The sequence below is a fragment of the Chiloscyllium plagiosum genome, chromosome 29 (genome assembly GCF_004010195.1).
Source record: "Chiloscyllium plagiosum isolate BGI_BamShark_2017 chromosome 29, ASM401019v2, whole genome shotgun sequence".
Taxonomy (NCBI): domain Eukaryota; kingdom Metazoa; phylum Chordata; class Chondrichthyes; order Orectolobiformes; family Hemiscylliidae; genus Chiloscyllium; species Chiloscyllium plagiosum.
In genome coordinates this window covers 48,750,666-48,776,363 of record NC_057738.1, presented here as the reverse complement: position 1 = coordinate 48,776,363, position 25,698 = coordinate 48,750,666, and the positions used below count along the sequence as shown (strand labels likewise).

The 25,698-nt window shown below is 41.7% G+C and overlaps 1 protein-coding gene across 1 annotated transcript in view; it reads right to left on the bottom strand.

Moving 5' to 3' along the window:
* bsdc1 (BSD domain containing 1) overlaps positions 1-24,550 on the bottom strand; it is a 59,873-nt gene extending 35,323 nt beyond the window's left edge. Inside the window, exons 1-6 of the mRNA XM_043719673.1 lie at positions 24,422-24,550; positions 10,940-11,003; positions 8,134-8,250; positions 6,257-6,424; positions 5,218-5,272; positions 3,818-3,933 (exon numbers count right to left, since the gene is read on the bottom strand). Coding sequence (XP_043575608.1) covers positions 3,818-3,933; positions 5,218-5,272; positions 6,257-6,424; positions 8,134-8,250; positions 10,940-11,003; positions 24,422-24,519 — 618 coding nt within the window. The 5' untranslated portion in view covers positions 24,520-24,550. The remainder of the gene's footprint in view (positions 1-3,817; positions 3,934-5,217; positions 5,273-6,256; positions 6,425-8,133; positions 8,251-10,939; positions 11,004-24,421) is intronic.
* Between the last annotated feature and the right edge of the window lie 1,148 nt (positions 24,551-25,698).

The window sequence follows — 25,698 nt, the reverse complement described above, 5'->3', positions numbered from 1 at the left end:
CATAGCTTTAAATTAAGGGGTGGTAGGTATAGGACAGATGTTAGGGGTAGATTCTTTACTCAGCGAGTCGTGAGTTCATGGAATGCCCTGCCAGTAGCAGTGGTGGACTCTCCCTCTTTATGGGCATTTAAATGGGCATTGGATAGGCACATGGAGGATAGTGGGCTAGTGTAGGTTAGGTGGGCTTGGATCGGTACAACATCGAGGGCCAAAGGGCCTATACTGCGCTGTATTTTTCTATGTTCTATGTGGTTGCAGAGGCTCAAGGCGGAATACGAGCTGTTCTTCTTCCAGGCGTTGGGCTAGTGTAGGTTAGGTGGGCTTGGATCGGTGCAACATCGAGGGCCAAAGGGCCTATACTGCCCTTTTCTATGTTCTATGTGGTTGCAGAGGCTCAAGGCGGAATACGAGCTGTTCTTCTTCCAGGCGTTGGGTGGTAAGGGTTTGGCAATGGAAGCAGCCCAGGATCTCCTTAACGGAGTGGGTGGAGGAGTTGAACTGTTCAGCCACAGGGCAGTGGAGTTGGTGGGTGTGAGTGTCCCAGAGATGTTCTCTGAAACAATCCGCTCAGACGCGTGATGTCTCCCTGATGTAGAGGAGACCACATCGGGTGCAACGGATGCAGTTACTTATGTTTGTGAGAGTACAGGTAACTTTCTGAGGGATGTGGAAGGATCCCTTGGGGCCTTGGACGGATATAAGAGGAGTGGTGTGGGCGCAGATTTTGCACGTCCTGTGGTGGAAGGGGAAGGTGCAGGGAAGTGGGGTGTGGGATGGTGGGGGATATGACGTGGACCTGACAAGAGAGTCGCAGAGGGAATGGTCACTTCAGAACATTGATAGGGGTAGGGAAGGGAACATATTTCTGGCGGTGGGGTCTATTTGTAGTTGGCAGAAGTGGCAGAGGATGATGCGATATATGCAGAGGTTGGAGTGGTTGAAGGTGAGGATCAAGCTGCGTGAAGTGGAGGAAATGCACTGGAGGGCATCGTTGACCATGTGGGAAGGGAAATTGCAATCTTGGAAGAAGGGGACCATCTGGGATTACCTAAGGTGGAATTGGTCATCTGGGAACAGATGCGGCAGAGGCAGAGGAATTGGGAATAATGAATGGCATTTTTACAGGAGGTGATGTAGTCCAGGTAGCTGTGGGAGTCAGTGGGCATGTAGTAGATGTCCGTGGTTAGTTGGTCGCTCATGGAGGGGAGGGACGTGTCCGAGATGATCCAGGTGAATTTGAGGTCAGGGTGAAAGGTGTTGGTCAAGTTGGTGAACTGTTCGACCTCCTCGTCATCGATGTAGCTGACGAATAGGTGGGGGCTGGTGCCAGTGTAACTGCGGAAGATGGACTGTTCCACCTACCCGACAGAGACCGGCATAGCTGGGTCCCATGCGGGTGCCCATGGCTACCTATTTGGTTTGGAGGAAGTGGGAGGATTGGAAGGAGAAGTTGTTAAGGGAGAAGACCAGTTCAGCCAGGTGGATGAGGGTATAGGTGGAAGGGTACTGGTTGGGATGAATTGAAAGGAAGATGACTACATTGATCACTATATCGGCGCTACCAACTTCCCCAACTAGCCCTCAACCTGACTCTCAAATCACCAAAATGTCCCCCTTCTCACCTCACTGTCGTTGAGACTGAACATTTAAACTTATCATGTGAGACTAGTGCTGTAAAAGGGTAGCATGTCTTGTTTTTCCTTGATTGCACTATGATTTGATAAAGTTCTCAGAGAGACATTCATAGTCTCAGAAATATGTCAGGTTCAAAAGACCATGGTAAAAATGTGAAACAGCATCAAGTTAGTCGAGTATTTGAGTGGATCAGCAATCCAATGATGATTGCAACATCTCAGAAGATCCAGGCCACCCTGTCTTCAATATTTCAAATCATGATAAAATATTCAGCACTCCTGATGGTGGTGGTTGGGGTTGTGGTAGTCAGCTGGAGAAGGTGGAGAGATGGATGGAGAACGTACCAGAATATATTGTTCTCTGCCACATTATTTAGTTTATTTTTGATGCATTAATGTTTTTATGATTTGGGACGACTGTTGATCCCCAAAGTGCTGGATGTCTTGAAGTGTATAAAGGTGGATAAATCCCCAGGACTGATCAGGTGTACCCGAGAACTCTGTGGGAAGCTAGAGAAGTGATTGCTGGGCCTCTTGCTGAGATATTTGTATCATCGAATGTCACAGGTGAGATGCCGGAAGACTGGAGGTTGGCAAACGTGGTGCCAATGTTTAAGAAGGGTGGTAAAGACAAGCCAGGGAACTATAGACCAGTGAGCCTGACCTCGGTGGTGGACAAGTTGTTGGAGGGAATCCTGAGGGGCAGGATGTACACATATTTGGAAAAGCAAGGACTGATTAGGGATAGTCAACATGGCTTTGTGCATGGGAAATCATGTCTCACAAACTTGATTGAGTTTTTTGAAGAAGTAACAAAGAAGATTGATGAGGGCAGAGCAGATGATGTGATCTATATGGACTTCAGTAAGGCGTTTGACAAGGTTCCCCATGGGAGACTGATTAGCAAGGTTAGATCTCATGGAATACAGGGAGAACTAGCCATTTGGATACAGAACTGGCTCAAAGGTAGAAGACAGAGGATGGTGGTGGAGGGTTGTTTTTCAGACTGGAGTCCTGTGACCAGTAGAGTGCCACAAGGATCGGTGCTGGGACCTCTACTTTTTGTCATTTACATAAATGATTTGAATGCGAGCATAAAAGGTACAGTCAGTAACACCAAAATGGGAGGTGTAGTGGACAGCAAAGAGGGTTAGCTCAGATTACAACAGGATCTGTACCAGATGGGCCAATGGGCTGAGAAGTGGCAGATGGAGTTTAATTCAGATAAATGCGAGGTGCTGCATTTTGGGAAAGCAAATCTTAGCAGGACTTATACACTTAATGGTAAGGTCCTAGGGAGCATTGCTGAACAAAGAGACCTTGGAGTGCAGGTGCATAGCTGCTTGAAAGTGGAGTCGCAGTTGGATAGGATAGTGAAGGCGGCGTTTGGTATGCTTTCCTTTATTGGTCAGAGTATTGAGTACAGGAGTTGGGAGGTCATGTTGCGGCTGTACAGGACATTGGTTACGCCACTGTTGAAATATTGCATGCAATTCTGGTCTCCTTCCTATCGGAAACATGTTGTGAAACTTGAAAGGGTTCAGAAAAGATTTACAAGGATGTTGCCAGGTTGGAGGATCTGAGCTACAGGGAGAGGCTGAACAGGCTGGGGCTGTTTTCCCTGGAGCGTCGGAGGCTGAGGGGTGACCTTATAGAGGTTTACAAAATTATGAGGGGCATGGATAGAATAAATAGATAAAGTTTTTTTCCCTGGGGTCGGGGAGTCCAGAACTAGAGGGATTAGGTCTAGGGTGAGAGGGGAAAGATATAAAAGAGACCTAAGGGGTAACTTTTTCACGCAGAGGGTGGTGCATGTATGGAATGAGCTGCCAGAGGACGTGGTGGAGGCTGGTACAATTGCAACATTTAAGAGGCATTTGGATGGGTATATGAATAGGAAGTGTTTGGAGGGATATGGGCCGGGTGCTGACAGGTGGGGCTAGATTGGGTTGGGATCTCTGGTCGGTATGGACGGGTTGGACCAAAGGGTCTATTTCCATGCTGTACATCTCTATGACTAGGACTCTATGAAAGCTCAAATGAACTGAATTCAGCGATATCCAAATACTCAAATGACCTCAATGCAAATCTGGTGTCTCACTTGTTGCAATTGGCTTTGATCTAACAATGTTTTCAGACAGAGCATTCGCAAGTGTAAGTGGAATAGGTGGCACAGTACATACCATTTTTGTGTAAAGAGCACGCACTGCAGGACTATTAACCAATAGGTCCGAGATTTCCCCTTTCTGATTTTCAAGATTAAAATCAGCAACCCACTCTTCGTAGAGCTCCAACGGACCTGAAGAAAAACATGGCCTATTTACAAAAAAAAAACTCAGACAAGATATCAATTACAAATGGTTCTGCCAAATTAATCTCCATGACACTTTAATAATGATGTTTTGCTGAAGGTTCATTTTCAGTGTTAAATTAACTTCAGCTGAAAAACCCCAACAGAAAGACTTCTCTCGAGAATACAAGCAACATCTCAGAAACAGATGTTAATCAGGAAGTTAAGGGAATGGATGTTCTCAGGAAAATTGCAATGACCAGGTAAGTGGCCCTTAGCAAACTATCAGAGCTGTGGGCCCTGATGGATTTCATCCTAGATATGAGAATAGGGACACAACCTGTGATTTTGAGGAGGGAAGAAGTATTCAACAAGTAAACAGACACTTAGTGCAGCATTCAGCTCAACATTCTTACAATCGCATAGAATCAGACTCTCATTTTCGTGAAAAACTAATCAGTTCTTCCTTAGGCCACACCCTATCACTATATCAAATTTTGCTGAAATCCATCCATTAGTTTATGACATACGTTGTTTACAAAAATTAGGAAATGAGTTGAAAATATTACTATTTTCTACTTTCAGTGGCAGACGTAATATTACTTTGTTAAAGGAATAGATAAATTGTGGCCTAATAATGATTGCAATTATTACAAAACATTAAAGTTGGAGGGTATGATTCAAATTTAGGAGAGAAGGTCATTTAGAATTCATTACATTAGAAAGAGCATGGTAAATACGTGGAACTCAAGAGTGTGGTGCTGGAAAAGCAAAACAGGTCAGACAGCATTAGAGCAGGAAAATCGATGTTTCGGGCAGAAGCCCTTCATCACTCCCCAAGGCTCCCAGCCTCATTTGTGATGAAGGGCTTTGGCAGAAACCTTGATTTTCCTGCTCTAATGCTGCTGACCTGTTGTGCTTTTCCAGCAACACTCTTCACTCTAATCTCCAGCATCTGCATTACTCACTTTCACCAAATATGTAGAACTGTCTGCCTTGGGAAGCAGATGGTCTAATTAAGAAATCCAATTTGATTCTTGAGAAAAAGGGGAATATCGTAGCATGAACTTTTGGGATTAACCAAATGAACTGCATTGTTTTTATTGCTCTCGTATTTTCCTGCATAACTTATTCCATCTTCTCAATTGAAAGTTTCTCCAAAATTTATTACCCATTAAAAAATCTCAACAGAATTAACACAGAAGGCTCATGTACGAGACCAAAACACACCCCTACATTACTTGTAAATAAAAGATGCACATCAAAAAGGTCAGATTCCATTAAGTTTCTTACCATCTGGCTCATTGCAGTACGTTGCTGGATCAGCCTGTAGACTGTAAAGACGAGCCTGAAAACCAGCACAAGGTTGTTTAGTCAAAGAATTGGCCATTAGCAGCATTCTCTAGTTTAAATTTTAAGAAATTTTACCTTGGCATAATTTGTTATTGTTCTCAAAAGAATTAAACTTCCCATATACAACACAGGCAATTTTGAGGAACTACAAAAGGATTTGCTTTTAAGTAGCACTTTTCAAAATGTTTTATATTCAATGAAGTGCTTTTGAAGTGCAGTCACTATTGTAATGTAGGAGATAAAGAAACATTAAGCACAGTGACAATTTCTAACCAACTTTTCGCCAATAATTTTCAGTAGCTACTTTACATACATAATATAACTTGAAAAGTCTGGACAGGTATTTTACCAAATGGCCTCAACACCAGGGTTGTTATATGGACATATGATGTACTGTGAACAAATTTTAGGAACAGAAAGTTGCATTTTATAACATGCATTTTTAACATATACACATTCTATTTCTGCTTTATTACAGAAATAAGTCATCTTATTTGGCTCCGCAATGGTGTAGTACTTGAATTTCACTGGGAGCAGGATAAAAATGTAAATATACACTTTAGCTTAACAAGGGAACATACTTCAGCACAGTAGCCTTTGTGAAGTAACTTTAAGTGTCTTAGACAGTCTTGTCAAATTTATTTCTCCAATTTTCAAGCAATGTGATTATGACATTTGTACAACACAAACAACCTGCTTCAACTCTACTTTTCAATGCAAACGAAATCAAACATATCACTATAAATGATAGAAATACTGTAAACCAATACCCTAAAAATTCATAATGCAACAGAATTAGTTTGCAATGAAAATTTCCTTCAAAATTTCAATTGAGATCCAGCCTGTATAAAAATGGCTTTAGAAATAATAATTGAAAACACCCATGTGGTCCACTACACCACCATTCAAAAGTCTTCTAGAAGTGTTGAAATAGGTAGCTTCTTAAAGACCAGAAGTGAGCTTGAAAGTACTCCAATACCTTGGTACTGTCGTAGAGTTCTGTAGTACCAGAAGGTGTTGCGACCAGTGTTATAACATCACAATCAATAGTTTTGTCTGGAGGAGGAGCAAAAGTGTCCGAGAGGACTCCCAGAATGTTTGATAATCCCTTTTTCACCTGCTGTCCAGCTCCTGTAGAGGTTTCTGCCTGCAAACAAATTTTCAAAAGGAATGCACTTAGCCTTTATAATTTTCTTCAAAGAATACAGAAGAACAATGCACACTCTTACCATTGCACAAGGCCATTCCTTCGTCATGTATTTGTTTTTTTTCCCTCCGAGGTTCAGGCCTTTATTGATAATTACAAACCTTCCAAACTACCTGCATACTCAGACTGCAAGACGCTTGCTGCCTTATGGTCACTTTATATCATTGACACTTGGAGCATTACTGTGAATAAAATTCCACTTGGAATTCAAAGTGATACTGAAGCAGCACTCATTGAACTCAAAAGCAAGACGGGAGAAAGAACGCAAAACTAAAATATATTCTATTCTGATTTGTACAGTGTATAACAAATTTAAAAGCTTTATAAGTTATCCCTGGTATTTTTCTACAAGTCATAATTTTCTTTCCATTGCACCACCAGCTACTCAAATTATCATTTAACTACAACCCATATAAATGTCTCTTAAATATCTTATGATTAGCATGTTTCACATCAACTACCACAATCATTGTTAATTACAGGACTCTGTGGCAAAGTAAAAACGATATGATTATGAATAGAAAAGACAGATAGATTAAAAAGAATGTCAAAATACAGAAACTTGTGAATTATGCAAGAAAAAAATCTCAACAGGTACCTACAATATTCACTGTTAAACAAAGAACTCTAGTCAACTTGCAACTCCAGTCTCAACTAAAAGTCATATCCTTGATTGCCTTTGATTGGTTTGAGAGCTTTGGTGGCCATCTCTGAAGAAGCATCATGTCACATTGAGGTCGACTGCTCCCTGATGAAGCCACAAAAACCATTTCTGTTGAGATGTTTCAGGCTCATCCATCCCAAATAAGAGCATGATAAATGGCAATGATTAATGCAGGTAGCAGAAAAACAAATTTACCCACATCCCCCCTCCTCGTCTGTACATTCTCTTCACACTGTAACAATCTTCAACTATGAAGCACTAGCAAAACAAAGGAAGATTGGTTTAGAATGTCATCATTATCAAGTGAATTGAACCAGACAACTGAGTGGATCACATACTATAGCATTTAACCATCAATAACCTGTAATTTCTATAACCTGGAGACAATATTTTAGGAATATTAAAGAAATTGCTATGAATTAACAATGAAAATTCAAGAAACACTGTTTGGTGGGAGAGCAAGTAGACAGTGTGTACTTGGCATCTGACAAAAACCTAAAAACTAGTTTATGCTACATTCTTCCTTGCCTACTCCATGATGATCAATTCACCTTCTGTCAATGTTCCAAATAAATGCCCCACATGGAGGAACCTTTTTGAGCAAGATGCACCAGCAGACATCACTCGGGCCAAGGAAGAAACATGGAAAGTCACAATTGGGCTCCGTATGACCATGGTCATGGTCATGGCTAATCAGGTTCAGGGCAAGCCAAGATCCCTGCGTAGCAAACCTCTGTGGCGGGGACTGCCGTACAAATCCCTTATGCATTTGTAGAGACAAAAATAATGCTGCACCTTACCGAGGGGTGAACCTCCACACACCGAGTGGTGAACTAATCACCTTAAACTCAGCATGAGAAGGCCACTCTTCATCAGCTTCTATTTGCATATACCTAATACTGTACATGAGAATGCTGTGTCTATGCTTCTATTATGCTTACAACTGAAGTCAAACGTGTATAGAAACAATCACATATATACTCACACTCAGTCTTTCTTTCACTGCATTTGCGGTGGCTGCAATTGTACATGCTGTATCATGCTGTACCACATGTGAAAACTCTGCAAGGTCCCGTTTCATAAACTCCAGAGCTTCAGTAGACTGTTTTTGGGGACAAGAAAGCATCATGAACAAATATACATCCAGTGAAGCTTTCTTTTCAAAAGATTAAAAGTAGTGTTTTCTTTCAACTCACTTCCAAATTCCTCAGTACCGTCTCTAGAAAAGTAGATAACACATATGCATACAGCATGTATTTATTATCCAAATGATATTCAGAACATCAAAATATGAAAAAAAATCAGTTCATGATAATTGGTTGTTTAATTTTGCTATTCTCTCTATATAGAAGCAAATTTCTGCATTCAATTCTAAACTGACAATTAAAATCATTCTCTGGGATGGTTAGCAGGATTTGCAGGGTTTTAAAAATGCAATGTGCTGGTATAGTAGCATTCCATGCAAACCTAGTTTCGAACCACAGCTGGAAGTAGTTGTTATGTAATTTTCAAGTAAGAGCTGTGCGATCTAAAGCCTAACTTGTGAGACTCATCTGAAGGGTCAGCCAGTTGAGCCAACAGATGTAGCACGTAAGTGTCCTTTAAGCATGAAATCCAATAACAGGTTTGATATGATTCACGTCCAGACAGTCATCTTGTTACAACACTGGGTAAGCCCCTTTGCTAATTTAAATCTGACACAGAGAAGCTCATCTCACACCATAACCTAAGCAAAAGTGAAGACTGCAGATGCTGGAAATCAGAGTCTAGATTAGAGTGGCGCTGGGAAAGCACAGCAGGTCAGGCAGCATCCGAGGAGCAGGAAAAAAAAAAAAATCGACGTTTCGGACAAAAGCACTTCATTAGGATTCCTGGAAATGTCAATTTTCCTGCTCCTCGGATGCTGCCTGACCTGCTGTGCTTTTCCAGCATCACACTAATCTAGACTCACACCATCATCTGTTAAATTTCAAAAGGCAAAGAACTATCCCCGATCTCACTATTTAAAGTAAAATTAACAATTTCATTCTTAAGTCCAACAGAGAATATTAAAATCACAATTATTTACAACTCTCCTTTCTCTTAAACCTTTTATCTTAATATAGACCCACTCTACAATGCTGGTCCAATAAATTCCCTCTTAAATTTACATCAAATTTTCAAACTCAGTTGGCACCTTCAGATATCAAACTTTCTATGCATATTTCTCTCGGTCAGCTTTGGTGTTCTGCTGCACAAATTTCTTAGAGACAGGTACCTTTCAGAGCACTATTTGTCCAGTCTATACTTAGATTAGATTACTTACAGTGTGGAAACAGGCCCTTCGCCCAATAAGTCCACACCGACCCTCCAAAAAGCAACACACCCAGACCCATTCCCCTACATTTACCCCTTCATCTAACACTACAGGCAATTTAGCATGGCCAATTCACCTAACCTGCACATTTTTGAACTGCGGGAGGAAACGGAGCACCCAGAGGAAATCCAGTGTTACGGGGAGAATGTGCAAATTCCACACAGACAGTTGCCTAAGGCAGGAATTGAACCCGGGTCTCTGGCGCTGTGAGGAAACAGTACTAACCACTGTGCCGCCCTACTTGATGAACTTGGCAGATCTCCCCCTAATTGTCCAAAATGTACGATTTTATACCCAAAACATCGGATCATTTTATTGGTTTGATGTCATCCCAAACAGTAAAATTCGAATTCAATTAGATTTTAGTATCTGGGACATAATTGAAACTGATTGGCCAAATTTGATTTTTTGTACCATGGCAATACAGCACCAGCTATTTGCGTAATCCAAATGTTACATTTTTAAATTGTTCAGCACACCCTGTGATTTCAGTCCTTGTCAGCTTCCACTCTCTCAAAGGTACAGTACATACCTACACCTTCATAATACCTCCCACCTTAAGGAAAAAAATGAACTATTATAAATAAAACATTGAATGGATATCAATCTCCTCTATACTTTATCAGTTAAATCCACGAGAACACATCAGCGATTACATTCTTATGACCTGCAACATGTACGATCTGTAAATTAAAAGTCGGTATCATAAGACTCCAACAAAATAGTCTTATTCCTGTCTTTAAAGCATTCAAAAAGGTAAGAGGATTGTGATCAGTGTACACAACTGTCTCCAACATATTGTTTGTGACATAAATATTAAAATGTTGCAAGGCCAGTACCAAACTCAATAGTTATTTTTCAATCGTGGAGTATTTCCTCTGGCGGATGTTGTGTTTCTTCAAAAAGTAGCCAACCGGCAGTTCATCCCAGCATCAACTTCCTGTAGCAGTACAGCTCCAATTCCTATGTCACAAGCATTGATGGCAGCTTTGAAGGGTTATGACATGGGGTAAACTGCTCTGCTAATTTAAATTTCAAGAAGCAAAGAACTATCGCCGATCTCACTATTTAAACTAACCTTCAAAACAATCTTGGCTGGGTAGAATGACTGCAGTAGGTGCACTCCCCTGCTACATACCCACTGGCCAGAGTCTACAAATGTTCTCTCTTCAGGTATTTATTCAATTTTTTTCAGAAAACCACAACTGAATCTACTTCCAAACTGCCACCAACAACAAATTCAATGAAAAGTCAAAGATAAATACAATCTTTAGAAGTGCTCTCTAATGAGATTGGAGAGAGAAATATAACTTATAATGTAAAATGCTTACAAATCAACATACTGCCTTTTACTGCTATGGTAATGTAGCACATGATAAGATGAAAATCCTAAAACCAAGGTGCACAAATTAAGACAAAGGTACAGTGTTCTTACCTTTTCTTTTACTGACTGGAAACCTTCTTGTATCCAGCTCCCCCACCAACTCCCAGCAGATTCCCTGCAGATAAATAAATACTCATTTAAACTCAAATGTTTATCCCAAACAAAAATTCAACCATCTAGTTTTTTATTTAATCACATACAATTTTGCCGTTTTGATGTTTAGGTGAACAGTTCAGTTGAAATTTAGCAAGTTCAGGATTACTAACAAATTATACCTGTACTCCAGCATAGTCACTTGCAACTAGGATGCTCATTCTTAAAACTAACTAGACACAGAAGCAGGAGTAGGCTATTCAACCCAATGAGTCTGCTCCACCATTTAGAGAGATCATGGCTGATCTGATAATCCTCAGCTCCACTTTCTGACCCAGTTTCAACAGCAAGAGGGTAAAGGCCTCCACAGATTCACTAACCCCAGAAGAAATTCCATTTTAATAGTCTTAATGTGAGATTATTCTCAGATTATGACTTCTGATCCTAGACTCTCCTAAGGGGGAAACAACCTTTCCACATCTATCCTGCCAGTTCCCCCAAGAATATCTTATGTTCCAATAAGGTCACATGTCATTCTTTTAAGCACCAGTGAGTATAGGCCCAAACTGCTCAATCTCTCCTCATAAGACAGTCCTCCATTCTAGATGTCAGTCTCGTAAACCTTTTCTGGACTGCCTCCATTTCCGTAGATAAGGGGCCCAAAACCGTTCGCAGTATTTCTGCTGTGCTCTGACTAATACCTTGTATAGTTTCAGCAAAACCTCCCTGTTGTTATACAGGTCATTCTCTTATAATGTGTGTTTCATCAACTCAATTTGGCTGTAACACAATTGGTGAATTGGAGAACTTTTGTTTTTAAAACGCAAACTCCAATCAGCTATTATGTGATTCCATCCTTGGTTACCTTAAGTCCACTCGGTGTTTATTTCAGGTCAAGCAAAAGTAGTCAGGTGACAAGGCAATTTTTTTCTAACCTTATTGCTGATGTTTGAGGATGACTTGAGAAATTATTACAAAAGAAAAAGATTTGGATTTCAAGATTCTCCTTATCCTGGAGGATGCACCAAGCCATCCTCCCACCATTGGTGAGCTTTTGGAAAACATCAAAATGGTATGTCTACCTCCGAACACAACCTCTTTCATTCAATTCATAGACCAGGATGCAATTGCAGCTTTTAAAGCTTATTATTTAAGGCGCACATTCAGGAAGATGTTTGCAACTGAGAGAGATGATGACGACAGCAGTCTTCACTTTTGGAAGAGCTTTAACATTAAGAATGCGATTGATATCATTGGGGAGGCCTGGAGTGATGTCTGTAGGGAGTGCTTGCATGCAGTTTGGTGGCAGCTTCTCTCGGATTTTCTTCGTGATTTTAAATGCGTTGAACCGTCCAGCAATCAAAGAACATTGCAAAGCTATGGATTTGAAGAAATGGAGACTGACATACAACTTATTGCTGCTTGGGGGTGGAATTGAAGCTCTTCTATCCTGGGGGAAGTTGAGAACTCTTAGAAAACGGTGACTACAATGCAGAACGCAGCAGAGTAGCAGTTCATGGTATAAAGTCTTATCTGGCACCCTATGAACAGCTTCTTCATGAAAGAAGAGAGATAGCAAAGTAGTAAAAAATAGATGCTTTTTTTAAGTCAACCCCCAAGAAACGTCTGAGGACAATGAACCACAGCCACCCATTTCTGGACTAAATATTTTCTTTTGTTGCAATCCTGCACCCAAAAGTAATGACCATCTTGATGATCCTTGAGCCCCTGTCTTAATACAATTCTGTAACATAGCAAACTCAAACTCTTTAAAAAGTATTACATTTTAATGAAAAAACAATAAATTTATGATTTTAACATTTAGACAGTACTATCATTTGTGTTAGGCTAACTACTATTTTTGTTTCGATTTTTACTAATATTTTTGGTGGTTCGCCTCTAGCCCATTTTTCTCCCCATAGGCTGTTATTTCTATTATACGATTTTCTATAACATGAAGTCACACGAAAACACAGCTACCGTGTTATAGTAGAATAGAGTGTCGCCATTCCCTTTGAAAAAAGGAATAATACTCCACTTGCCTTCTCTATTACCTGAATCTGGATGCTAGTTTTAGTAATTTATGCACGAGGACTCCCAAATCCTTCTGTTCTTCAACTTTCTGCAGTCTTTTTCCATTTAATTAATATTCAGCTCCTCAGTTCTTCCTGCCAAAGTGCATAACCTCACAGCTTTCCACATTATTTTCCACCTACCAAGTTTTTGCACACTTTATTTGTCCATATCCCTTTACAGGCTGTGGCCATCCTCAGCACTTGCCTCCCACCTATTTGTGGGGAGAAAGTGAGGTCTGCAGATGCTGGAGATCAAAGTTGAAACTTTATTGCTGGAACAGCACAGCAGGTCAGGCAGCATCCAGGGAACAGGAGATTCGACGTTTCGGGCACAGGCCCTTCTTCAGGAATGAGCAGAGAGTGTTCAGCAGGAGAAGATAAAAGGTAGGGAGGAGGGACTTGGAGGAGGGGCGTTGGAAATGTGATAGGTGGAAAGAGGTCAAGGTGAGGGTGATAGGTCGGAGTAGGATGGAGGCGGAGAGGTCAACAAGAAGACTGCAGGTCAGGAAGGCGGAGCCGGGCTGGAGGGATTCGGCTGAGACAAGGTGGGGGGAGGGGGGATGAAGAAACTGGTGAAGTCCAAGTTCATCCCCTGCGGTTGGAGGGTTCCTAGTCGGAAGATAAGACGCTCCTCCTCCGACCGTCGGGTTGTTGTGGTTTGGCGGTGGATGAGTCCAATGACCTGCATATCCTCGGTGGAGTGGGAGGGGGAGTTGAAATGCTGTGCTACAGGTTGGTTGGGTTGGTTCGTCCGGGTGGCCCAGAGGTGCTCTCTGAATCGCTCCGCAAGTAGGCGGCCTGTCTCCCCAATATAGAGGAGGCCACACCGGCTGCAGCGGATGCAGTAGATGATGTGGGTGGAGGTGCAGGTGAATAACCCAATATAGAGGAGGCCACACCGGCTGCAACTGATGCAGTAGATGATGTGGGTGGAGGTGCAGGTGAATACCCAATATAGAGGAGGCCACACCGGCTGCAGCGGATGCAGTAGATGATGTGGGTGGAGGTGCAGGTGAATCCCACCTATTTGTGTCATCCACACACTTGGCTATAATATATTCACTTTCCTCATCCAAATTGTTAATACACATTGTAAACAATTGTGGTTCTAGCATCAATAGCTGTGGCATTCTACTAGTTACAGGTTGCTATCCTGAAAATGTCCCCCTTACTCCAACTCTGTCCTCTGACCAAGCTAATACATGACCTCTAACACTATGAGCTCTTATTAAGTAGTTCAATGTGTGGGTACCTTATCAAAAACCTTCTGAAAATTCTGATATCGTACATCCACTAAATCCACACATTTATCAGGACTATCAAGGGAAGATAAACTAAAATGTTTCCAAAATACCTTAAAAAAAATACAAGGTACAGAAATGAAACAATACATCTAAAAGCAAGACATATCTTGGACAAAGGGAGAATTTGGATAAGGTCAAAAGGTTATTAAAGTTCAAAGAAGATTACCACACTTGGAAGCAGGTCAATCCAATCAATTATGCATGTCAGTGCAGAGAGACAGTTCTGACAAAACACTCATTTGGGAACCTTGAAAAGATATGAACAAATGACTGCCATACTCTGATCAAAACAGCCTTTTAAAAGCATGATTGGATTTAGAGATTTAGCTGAAACATAATTGAGATTTATTTTAAAATATAATACCCATATTTTCAAAATTAATTGGCATAAAAGAACAGCACATTGCTTTTCTTTTTACAAAAAGTTTCCACTCATGACGGCTCAAAAACTCTAATCATAGATTCCTCATAAAAAGTTTAAGCGTATCTTGATTTAAAGCTTTTTTTTGCTCTAGTCACTGGAATTTAGCTACAGATTTTTCCTGCATGGTTTGTGAAGTTCGGTAGTGCCAGGAATGACAATGAACACAGTAGCCCAGTCCCCATTCCTCAATTTCAAAAGCAACTCAAATATTCAGATAAAGCAAAATGCCTTTAAAAGTTAAATAATAATTGATAGCCAGAAATTAAGATCAACAAATTTGTATTTTCACATGGGGCTTCAAAAGCTTCATCTTGATTTGGTTGTAGTAAAGGAGCACACTCGCACTAAAGGCAAGTTTGACATGCAGTACCACAACACAATAGCAAATTTAAAACCAGTTTAGAAAGTCAATATTTCAGACAGTGATCAGAATATAAAAGCAAGCATGATAAATGGTGAGAACACCTATTGCATGAACGTTGTCAATGTATTTAGGGTTAGTCTTTAGAGTTCAGCATCACATCAAAATCACTTCCTCCACGGTGGCACAGTGGTTAGCACTGCTGCCTCACAGCGCCAGAGACCTGGGTTCAATTCCCGACTCAGGCGACTGACTCGTTGTCAATGTATTTAGGGTTAGTCTTTAGAGTTCAGCATCACATCAAGATCACTTCCTCCACGGTAGCACAGTGGATAGCACTGCTGCCTCACAGCGCCAGAGACCTGGGTTCAATTCCCGACTCAGGCGACTGACTGTGTGGAGTTTGCACGTTCTCCCCGTGTCTGTGTGGGTTTCCTCCGGGTGCTCCGGTTTCCTCCCACAGTCCAAAGATGTGCAGGTCAGGTGAATTGGCCATGCTAAATTGCCCGTAGTGTTAGGTAAAAGGGGTAAATGTAGGGGAATGGGTGGGTTGCGCTTCGGGGGGTCGGTGTGGACTTGTTGGGCCGAAGGGCCTGTTTCCACACTAAGTAATCTAATCTAATAAGCTCCAGTAAGTGTGATAAGAGGACAAAGGTCCTGTTGCACATCTATCCAATTTTTACAAGTTTTGCAGCAGAATATTCCAGACTTATCTGTAGACTCATACAGCAAGGAAGCAGACGCTTCGGTCCAACCAGTCCATGCCGAACATAAACCCAAACTAAACTAGTTCATCCAAACCTCTCCTAAATTACAAATTATCTATATTTACAATCAATATTAACTCAACCATTATCTCAAAGTAATAGTCAAAACATTTGTTAAAACTATTACTGCAAAACTCCCTAAATACAACATAGAACACAGAATGTTACAGTACAGGCCCTCGATGTTGCGTGACCTGTGAACTTAATCTGATGCCCATCTAATCTACACTATGCCATTATCATCCATATCTGTGTCCAATACCCATTTAAATGCCCTTAAAGTCGGTGAGTCTACTACTGTTGCAGGTAGGCCATTCCACGCTCCTACTACTCTGAGTAAAGAAACTACCCCTGATATCTGTCCGAAATCTATCACCCCTCAATTTAAAGCTTTGGCCCCTCATGTTATCCTTCACCATCCAAAGAAAAAGGCTCTTGCTATCGACCCTATCTAACCCTCTGATTATCTTAGAAGTCTCGATTAAGTCACCTCTCAACCTTTTCTCCAACGAAAACAACCGCAGTTCCCTCAGCCTTTCTGCATTAGATTTTCCCTCCATACCAGGCAACAACCTAATAAATCTCCTCTGAACCCCTTCCAAAGCTTCCACATCCTTCCTATAAAGCGATGTCCATAACTGTACGCAATGCTCCACGTGTGGCCTTACCAGAGTCTTGGACAGCTGAAGCATGACCTCATGGTTCTGAAACTCAACCCCTCTACCAATTAACTCCAACACACCATATGGCCTTTTAACAACCCTATCAAGCTGGGTGGCAACTTTCAACTTACCATTAGCCTTGTACTCTGCATTCCGGTTATTTCTTCTGAAGTGAACCACCTCACACTTTTCCACATTAAAAACTATTTGTCACTTCTCAGCCCAGTTCTGCATCTTATCTATGTCCTCTGTAACCCACAACATCTTCAGCACTATCCACAACTCTGCCTAGCTTAGCGTCATTTGCAAATTTACTAACCCATCCTTCTACACCCACCTCCAGATCATTTATAAAAATTACAAACAGCAGTAGCCCCAAAACAGATCCTTGCGACACACCACAGGATGAACATTTCCTATCAACCATCACCCTCTGTCTTCTTTCAGCTAGCCAATTTCTGATCCCGAAGCTCTGCATTTTGTGCAATAGCCTACTTTGGGGAACCTTATCAAACGCCTTACTGAAATCCATATACACCACATCAACCAGTTTACCTTCATCCAGCTGTTTGGTCACCTTCTCGAAGAACTGAATAAGGTTTGTGAGGCACGACCCACCCTTCACAAAACCGTGTTGACCATCCCTAACCAAATTATTCCATTCCAGATGATTATAAATCCTATCTCGTATAACCTTTTCCAATGCCTTACCCACAACTAAAGTAAGGCTGAAACTTTATTGCTGGAACAGCACAGCAGGTCAGGCAGCATCCAGGGAACAGGAGATTCGACGTTTCGGGCACAGGCCCTTCTTCAGGAATGAGGCTCACCAGCCTATAACTCTCAGGGTTGTCCCGACTCTCCTTCTTAAACAAGGGAACATTTACTATCCTCAAGTCTTCTGGCACTACTCCTGTCGACAACAATGACATTAAGATCAAAGCCAAAGGCTCTGCAATCTCCTCCCTAGCTTCCCAGAGAATCAGAGGATAACCCCCATCCAGCCCAGGGGTCTTATCTATTTTCAGATCTTCCAAAATTGCATAAACCTCCTCCTTGTCAACCGTAATCCCATCTAATCTAGTAGCCTGTATCTCTATATTCTCACAAACATTGTCCATTTCCAATGTGAATACTGACAAAGTATTCATTAAGCACTTCCCCGTGTCATCAGATTCCCCACACAACTTCACACTATCTTTGATTGGCCCTAATCTTACTCTAGTCATTCTTTTATTCCTGATATACCCATAGAAGGCCTTAGGATTTTTCTTGATCTTATCCGCCAATAACTTCTCATGTCTCCTCCTGGCTCTTCTTAACCCTCTCTTTAGATCTTTTCTGTCTAATGTATAACTCTCAAGCCCCCTAACTGAGCCTTCACACTTCATCCTCACATAAGCCTTCCTCTTGACAAGGGCTTCAACTTCTTTAGTAAACCATGGCCCCATCTCTCGACAACTACCTCCCTGCCTGATAGGTATATACTTACCAAGGACCCGCAGTAGCTGTTCCTTGAATAAGCTTCACATTTCAAGGGTGTACATCCCCTGCAGTTTCCTTCCCCATCCTATGCATCTTAAATCTTGCCTAATCGCATCATAATTGCCTTTCCCCCAGTTATACCTCGTTCCCTGTGGGATATACCTATCCCTGCCCATTGCTATTGTAAACATAACCAAATTGTGGTCACTATCGCCAAAGTGTTCACATACCTCCAAATCTAACACCTGGTCGGGTTCATTCCCCCAGTATCAAATCCAATATGACATCGCCCCTTGTTGGCCTGTCTACGTACTGTGTCAGAAAACCCTCCTGCACACATTGAAAAGCTGACCCATCTGAACTACCATATTCAAAAGCACGGTGCTGGAAACGCACAGCAGGTCAGGCAATATCTGAGGAGCAGGAGAATTGACGTTTCGGGCATAAGCCCTTCATCTGAAAATCTTGCATGGGTCAATGTGAAATAGTTTCTGTTGTGTAGTGCTGCCGCTAATCTGAACTGAAGGAATACAATAGGGAAGATTCAATTTCGTAGCAGAAGCTAACAGCTCTCTACCGTGGTATAACGATTTTGTTTTAAAGCTGCAGAAATGAACCTGCCAGTCTTCAAAATAGCTTATGTTTGTTAGATGATGTGGTCCCGGTAGTACAACAACAGATCAGCAATCATGGCTCGGTATACTGCAGACAACAGCATAGGTTTCACAAAGAGTCATATAATCTCAGTACAGAAACAGACCCTTCAATCCAACTCAACCATGCTGACCAGATATCCCAAACTAATCTCGTCCCATTTGCCTGCATTTGACCCATATCCCTCTAAAAATTTCTAATTCATGTACCTGTCCAAATGTCTTTTGAACATTGTAATTATACCCACGTTTCCCAATTCCTCTGGCAGCTTGTTCCCCACACACACACACACCCACACACACACACACACACACACACACACACCCCCCACCGTGAGAGAAAACGTTGCCTTTAGGTCTCTTTTAAATCTTTCCCCCCTCACTTTAAACCTATGCCCTCTATGTTTGGACTCCCTTACCCTTGGAAAAATGACTATTCACATTAGCTATGCCCCTCATGATTTTATAAACATTTATAAAATCACCCTTCAGCCTCCAACGCTCAGGAAAAAAAGTCCCAGCCCTTCCTTATAACTCAAACTTTCCAGTCCCGGCAACAACCTTGTAAATTTCTTCTGCACTCTTTCTAGCTTAACATCCTTCCTATAGCAGGGCAATTAGAATTTATGCAATATTCCAAAAATGGCCTCAATGTCTTGCACAGCTGCAACATGACATCCCAACCCCTATACTCAGTGTTCTGACCAATGAAGGCAAGCATGCCAAAGGCTTTCTTCATCACCCTTCTACCACTTTGAAGGACCTATTAATCTGCACCACGGGTCCCTCTGTTCAACAACACTCTTCAGGGCCCTACCACTAACTGCGTAAGTCCTGCCCTGGTAATGGAACGACCGCCCAAGAACAGATTTACGTAGATATAAATCAGACAGCAGGAGAGCTATCTTGGTGTCCTGATCAAAAAACATAAGTACACAAATGCAAAAATGACTGAACTTAAAAAAATACATCTTTGATGGTGAAGTCCTTTGAGATGCCCAGCGGCCATGAAAAGTACCATATAAATGCAACTTTTTCTCTTTTACAAACAGGATCTAATACCAGATTGCTTTACCTGCAGAAGATATTCCCATAATCCAGATGAGTTTGTCAAATTTTACTGTAAATGCATATTGCAGATATAATTGCTTTGAATCAATCCTAATACAATAGAATCATAAAACAGTAACAAATGAGATGATTCACATCAATGTTGGTTGTCTGTAAAGTAACGCACTGAGTGCCACACCTCCGCCTCTTCGCCATAATCCAGCAATTAATGATACAATTCTCTTTTGAAAGATTCAATTAAATCTGTCTCCACCACACACTGAGGCAGCACATTCCAGATTCTAATCACTAGAGTGAACCTGCCTCCACCATACTCACCAGGCACCAACTACTTGCTGCATGAAGACATTTTTCATGTTGACCTTCACTTTAATTGAGTGCCATCTGTTTCTTGAATTTTTCCACTAATAGGAACAGATTTTCCCCTATTTACACTGCCAATTTTGAACATCCCTGTCAAATTTCATTTCAACCTGCTCTTCCAGGACAGCAATGCATAAATTAAGTAGCTCATTCCTCGAACCATTCTCTCAAATCTTTTCTGTATCCTTTCTAATGTGTTCTAAATTTTATCATAAGCATTTCAGAAAGCTGTATTGTTATTGTAGAAAGAGAAAATCCTAGAAAACAGTTTCTATTGCTAACTGAAGAAACTCCATCTTTGGACAGATAGAAAAATAAGCTTGCCCATTTAAACATGAACCAGCTAACCATACAAGATTATTAAATCAGGATAACATCCAGCTGAACAGCAACCTGTTTATCTCATTTTCATCCTAGCAGGAGACACTTTGATTTAATTGAAAACAAGGAAAATCAATGATCGTTAGGGAATGTTCCAGTAGTTGTCACTGCAGAAGCCAGACACACAGCACTGACAAACAGGCTAGAAGTGTGTCGGCTCTGGAGAAACACGATAATATTGGATGTCAGACAATTCCCAACCCCTAATCTCACTTTTGCGTTCACAACTCTGACCTGGTTTATATTTTCCAATATACCCCAACTGATCACCCACCAAAAATGTTTGAAGGAAAAGAAGGAGCGAGGAGACCACACAATGGGCTTTTGGGTATTGATATTATAGGAAGGATAGAAAGTGGAGGGGAAAGCAACAGAGGAGAGGGAGTTAGGTTTTTGATTAAGAATAACATTACATAACATTCTTAGGGAGGATATTCCTGGGAATACAACCAGGGAAGTTATTTGGGTGGAACTGAGAAATAAGCGGATGATCACCTTATTGGGATTATACTTATAGATCCCCTACTAGTCAACAGAAAATTGAGAAAAATTCATAAGGAGATCTGTTATTTGTAAGAATAATAGTGTGGTATGGTAAGGGATGTTCCAACTTTCCAACCACAGACTGGGACTGCCATAGTGTTAAGCGGTCAAATGGAGAGGAATTTGTTATGTACAGGTAGTTCTTCTATAATACGATGGTTGTGTTATAGAAAAATCACGCCTAAAATGATGGCGATGTAATCATGTTACAGCCAACACACATTTTAAAAGTTTATGCTTTAGAAACCATTCATCAATATGCATTATAGCAGAATGACCTGAAACCTTTCTGATTCAGTATGTGGATGCACCTCTGAGAGGAGGTGTAAAACGTGACCTACTCTTGGGAAATAAGGCAGGGCAGGTGACTGAAGTGTCAGTGGGGGAGCACTTTCAGACCAGAGACTATAATTCTATTTTAAAATACTAATGGAAAAGGATAGACCGAGTTCCAAATTGGAAGGAGGCCAATTTTGACGGTTATTAGGCAAGAACTTTCAAAAAGTGATGGGAGTGGATGCTTGCAAGTAAAGGGATGGCTGGAAAATGGGAAACCTTCAAACAAAAAATGAGATAATGAGAGTCCAGAGACAGTATGTTCCTGTCCAGGCAAAAGGCAAGGCCGGAAGGTACAGGGAATGCAGGATGACAAGAGAAGTTGAGGTTTCAGTTAAGAATAAGTAAGTATATGTTAGGCATAGACAGTAGAGATCAAGTGAACCCTTAGAAGCATATAAAGCTGGAACTGACAACCGGAAGCGGCAGATTCAAACCACTATAAATGCCGGAGGAAAGATCACAGAAGCGCTTCACAGGAGGCTCCCAAGCACTGAGGATGTCACCTAGTCTGCAACACAAATTCCCAGCTTGGCGAACAGAACCACAACAACAGATCTAAAAGGATTCTACAAACACATTAAGGACAAGAGGGTAACAGGGAGAGAACACAAAACATTACAGGGCAGTACAGGCCCTTCGCCCCTCAATGTTACGCTGACCTGTGAAGCCCATCTGAAGCCCATCTAACCTACATTACTCCATTATCATCCATGTTTATCCAATCACAATTTAAATGCCCTTTAAGTTGGAAAGTCTATTACTGTTGCAGGCAGGTCGTTCCACATCCTTACTACTGAGTAAAGAACCTACCTCTGACATCTGTCCTACATCTATCATCCCTCATTTTAAAGCTATGTCTCTTTGTGCTAGCCATCCGAGGAAAAAGGCTCAAACTGTCCACCTTATCTAATACGCCAATCATCGTGTGTCTCTATCAAGTCACGTCTCAAACTTTTCTCTCAAACCAAAACAGCCCCAAGTCTCTAAGCCTTTCCTCATAAGACCTTCTCTCCATACCTCACAGCATCTTGGTAAATATCCTCAACTCTTTCCAATAATTCCACATCCTTACTGTAAGGCGGTGACCAGAACTGGACACAATACTTCAAGTGCAGCCACACCAGAGTTTTGTACAACTGCAACATGACCTCGTGGCTCCAAAACAATCCTTATACCAATAAAAGCTAACACATTGTACACTTTCTTAACAACCTTATCAACTTGGGTGGCAACTTTCAGGGATCTATGCAGACGGACACAGATCTCTCTGCTCATTCAATCTACTAAGAATCTTATCATTCACCCAATACTCTATTCTTGTTACTCTTTCTAAAGTGAATCACCTCACACTTTTCCATATTAAACTCTACTTGCCACCTCTCAGCCCAGCTCTGCAGCTTATCTATGTTCCTCTGTAACGTACAACATCCTTTGGCACTATCCAAAACTATAATAAACCTTAGTGCCGTCCGCAAATTTACTAACCCACCCTTCTACGTTCTCATCCAGGTCATTTATAAAAATGACAAACAGTACAGGACCCAAAACAGATCCTTGCAGTACACCACTCGCATCTGAACTCCGGGATAAACATTTCTCATCAACCAATACCCTGTCTTCTTTCAGCTAGCCAATTGCTGATCCAAACCGCTAAATCACTCTCAATCCCATGCCTCCATATTTTGTGCAATAGCCTACCGTGGGGAACCTTATCAAGTGCCTTACTGAAATCCATATACACCACATCAACCACTTTACCCTCACCCACCTGTTTGGTCACTTTCTCAAAGAACTCAATAAGGTTTGTGAGGCAAAACACCATGTTGACTATCCCCAATCAACCTGTTCTTTTCTAGATGATTGTAAATCCCCTCTCTTATAATCCTAGAATAAGGCCCATTAAACATCAGCAAGGCTGCCTAAGTGTGGAACCACAGGAGATGGGGGAAATGCAGCACTTTCAAGCAACAGTGAATCTGCATCCCAAGATCTTCATTCAGAAAAACTCCCCAGCTCCTTGCCATAAACTGAATAAGTCCAGCCCTGATTTGCCTTTCCAAAATGCAGCACCTCACATTTACCAAAACTAAATTCCATCTGCAACTCCTTGGCCCATACATGCTCGATTGCCCTTAATTAGATTCAAGATCCTATTTTCAGATTGAACGGTATCTTTTCCATACTTAATAGAGTATGCTATCAAACTACAGTCACGATTATCCAAAAAGTTAGTTTACAAACTGCACCAAAAATGAAAAGGGAATCATCCGTTTCAGCTTCTTCCAGATGTCCTCAGCATCACAGACTACAATATCAGTTGATTCCTTTAACCTTTAGAACTATATTGTTCTTCAAAATGTTCAATGTTTTGGCTTCAGTTGCTTTGTGTGACAGAGAATTCCACACGTTCAGCAATCTCTGGATGAAGACTTTTCTCCTCTTCTCAGTCCTAAAAGGCCTGCGACATATCCTTGCACAGTGGTCCTGTTTCTGAACTCCCTGATCATCAGAACATCTTTCTGGCGTTTACCCTGTCTAGCCCAGTTAGAATTTAACAGGTTTCTACAAGATCCCTATAGTAATTTTTCGGAACTGCAATGAACATTGTCTTAACTAAATCAGTCTCTATTCATACAATTCAATTACCCAAGAATCAGTCTGATTGAGAATGTGTATAAGGTATAAGCAGGAAGAGAAAGGGTTAAGTTCTGAGTTTTGTGAAACAAGAGTTTCAGCTCAGCATGACTTAGATCAGATAAGAACTTACAGTCAAAGTGGGGTGCTGGAGGCAAGGGTAATGGGTTAACAAAAGTGAAAAAGCAGCTATTATGTGCAGCCACTTAAGAGGAGGTAGCATTCAGTATGTAATGTCAGTTAACAAGGTGAAAAGTATTCACTACGTGAAGCCAGTTAACAAGGTTAAGAACATTGTGGAACAGCAAATGGTTTAACCTTTACAGTCAGCGAGCATCAACAGTAACAGTCACCCAGTTAAAATGTATGTTGCCTTACCTGGATGCTCCTCCCTGTAAAATGGCTACATAGTGCATTGTGAAACTGCTCTTCAGAGAAGACTGGGAACCCATGTCCTTGCACTCATGGGTGATCATTCTCTCTCCCTCCAGGGTCCAGAATAAAGATGAAGGAGGTCAAACTATACTGTGTCTCTATGCATTTTGCTTCGACTGAGGGGGGGGGGGGGGGGGAGAACTGGACGATAATATTGGCATTGGTGACAAGATTCAAACTGATCATTATGATCAGACGGTGTCAGTGGCCGCCTGCAACATTGGTGTCTTGAGACAGACGGGCCCACAAGGTAAGACTTCAAACCTTGGTCCCGCTCGATATTCCTGTGTGCTGGAGATGGTCCCCTCACTCAACCACTCTCTATTCTACGTATTCATAGTCATAGAGATGCACAGCATGGAAACAGACCCTTTGGTCCAACCCGTCCATACATACCAGATATCCCAACCCAATATAGTCCCACCTGCCAGCACCCGCCCATATCCCTCCAAACCCTTCCTATTCATATACCCATCCAAATGCCTCAAATTTGCAGTTGTACCAGCCTCCACCACATTCTCTGGCAGCTCATTCCATACACATACCACCCTCTGTGTGAAAAAGTTGCCCCTTAGGTCTCTTTTATATCTTTCCCCTCTCACCCTAAACCTATGCCCTCTAGTTCTGGACTCCCCACCCCAGGGAAAATACTTTGTCTATTTATTCTATCCATGCCCCTCAATTTTGTAAACCTCTATAAAGGTCACCCCTCAGCCTCCGACGCTCCAGACAGTGGCCTAACCAATGTCCTGTACAGCCGCAACATGACCTCCCAACTCCTGTACACAATACTGACCAATAAAGGAAAGCATACCAAACGCCTTCTTCACTATCCTATCTATCGGCGACTCCACTTTCAAGGAGCTATGAACCTGCACTCCAAGGTCTCTTTGTTCAGCAACACTCCCTAGGACCTTACCATTAAGTGTATAAGTCCCTTATCAAAAATGCCACTCCCCTTCCTCTCTCACATCGCTCTCTATCCTTCCTGTAGCATTTGTATCCTGGAACATTAAGCTGCCAGTCCTGCTCAGTCTATCCGTGAGCCATGTTTCTGTAATTTCTATGATATCCCAGCCCCATGTTCCTAACCATGCCCTGAGTTCATCTGCCTTCCCTGTTAGGACCCTTGCATTGAAATAAATGCAGTTTAATTTATTAGTCCTACCTTGTCCCTGCCTGCCCTGACTGTTTGACTCACTTCTGTTCTCAAGTGTAAC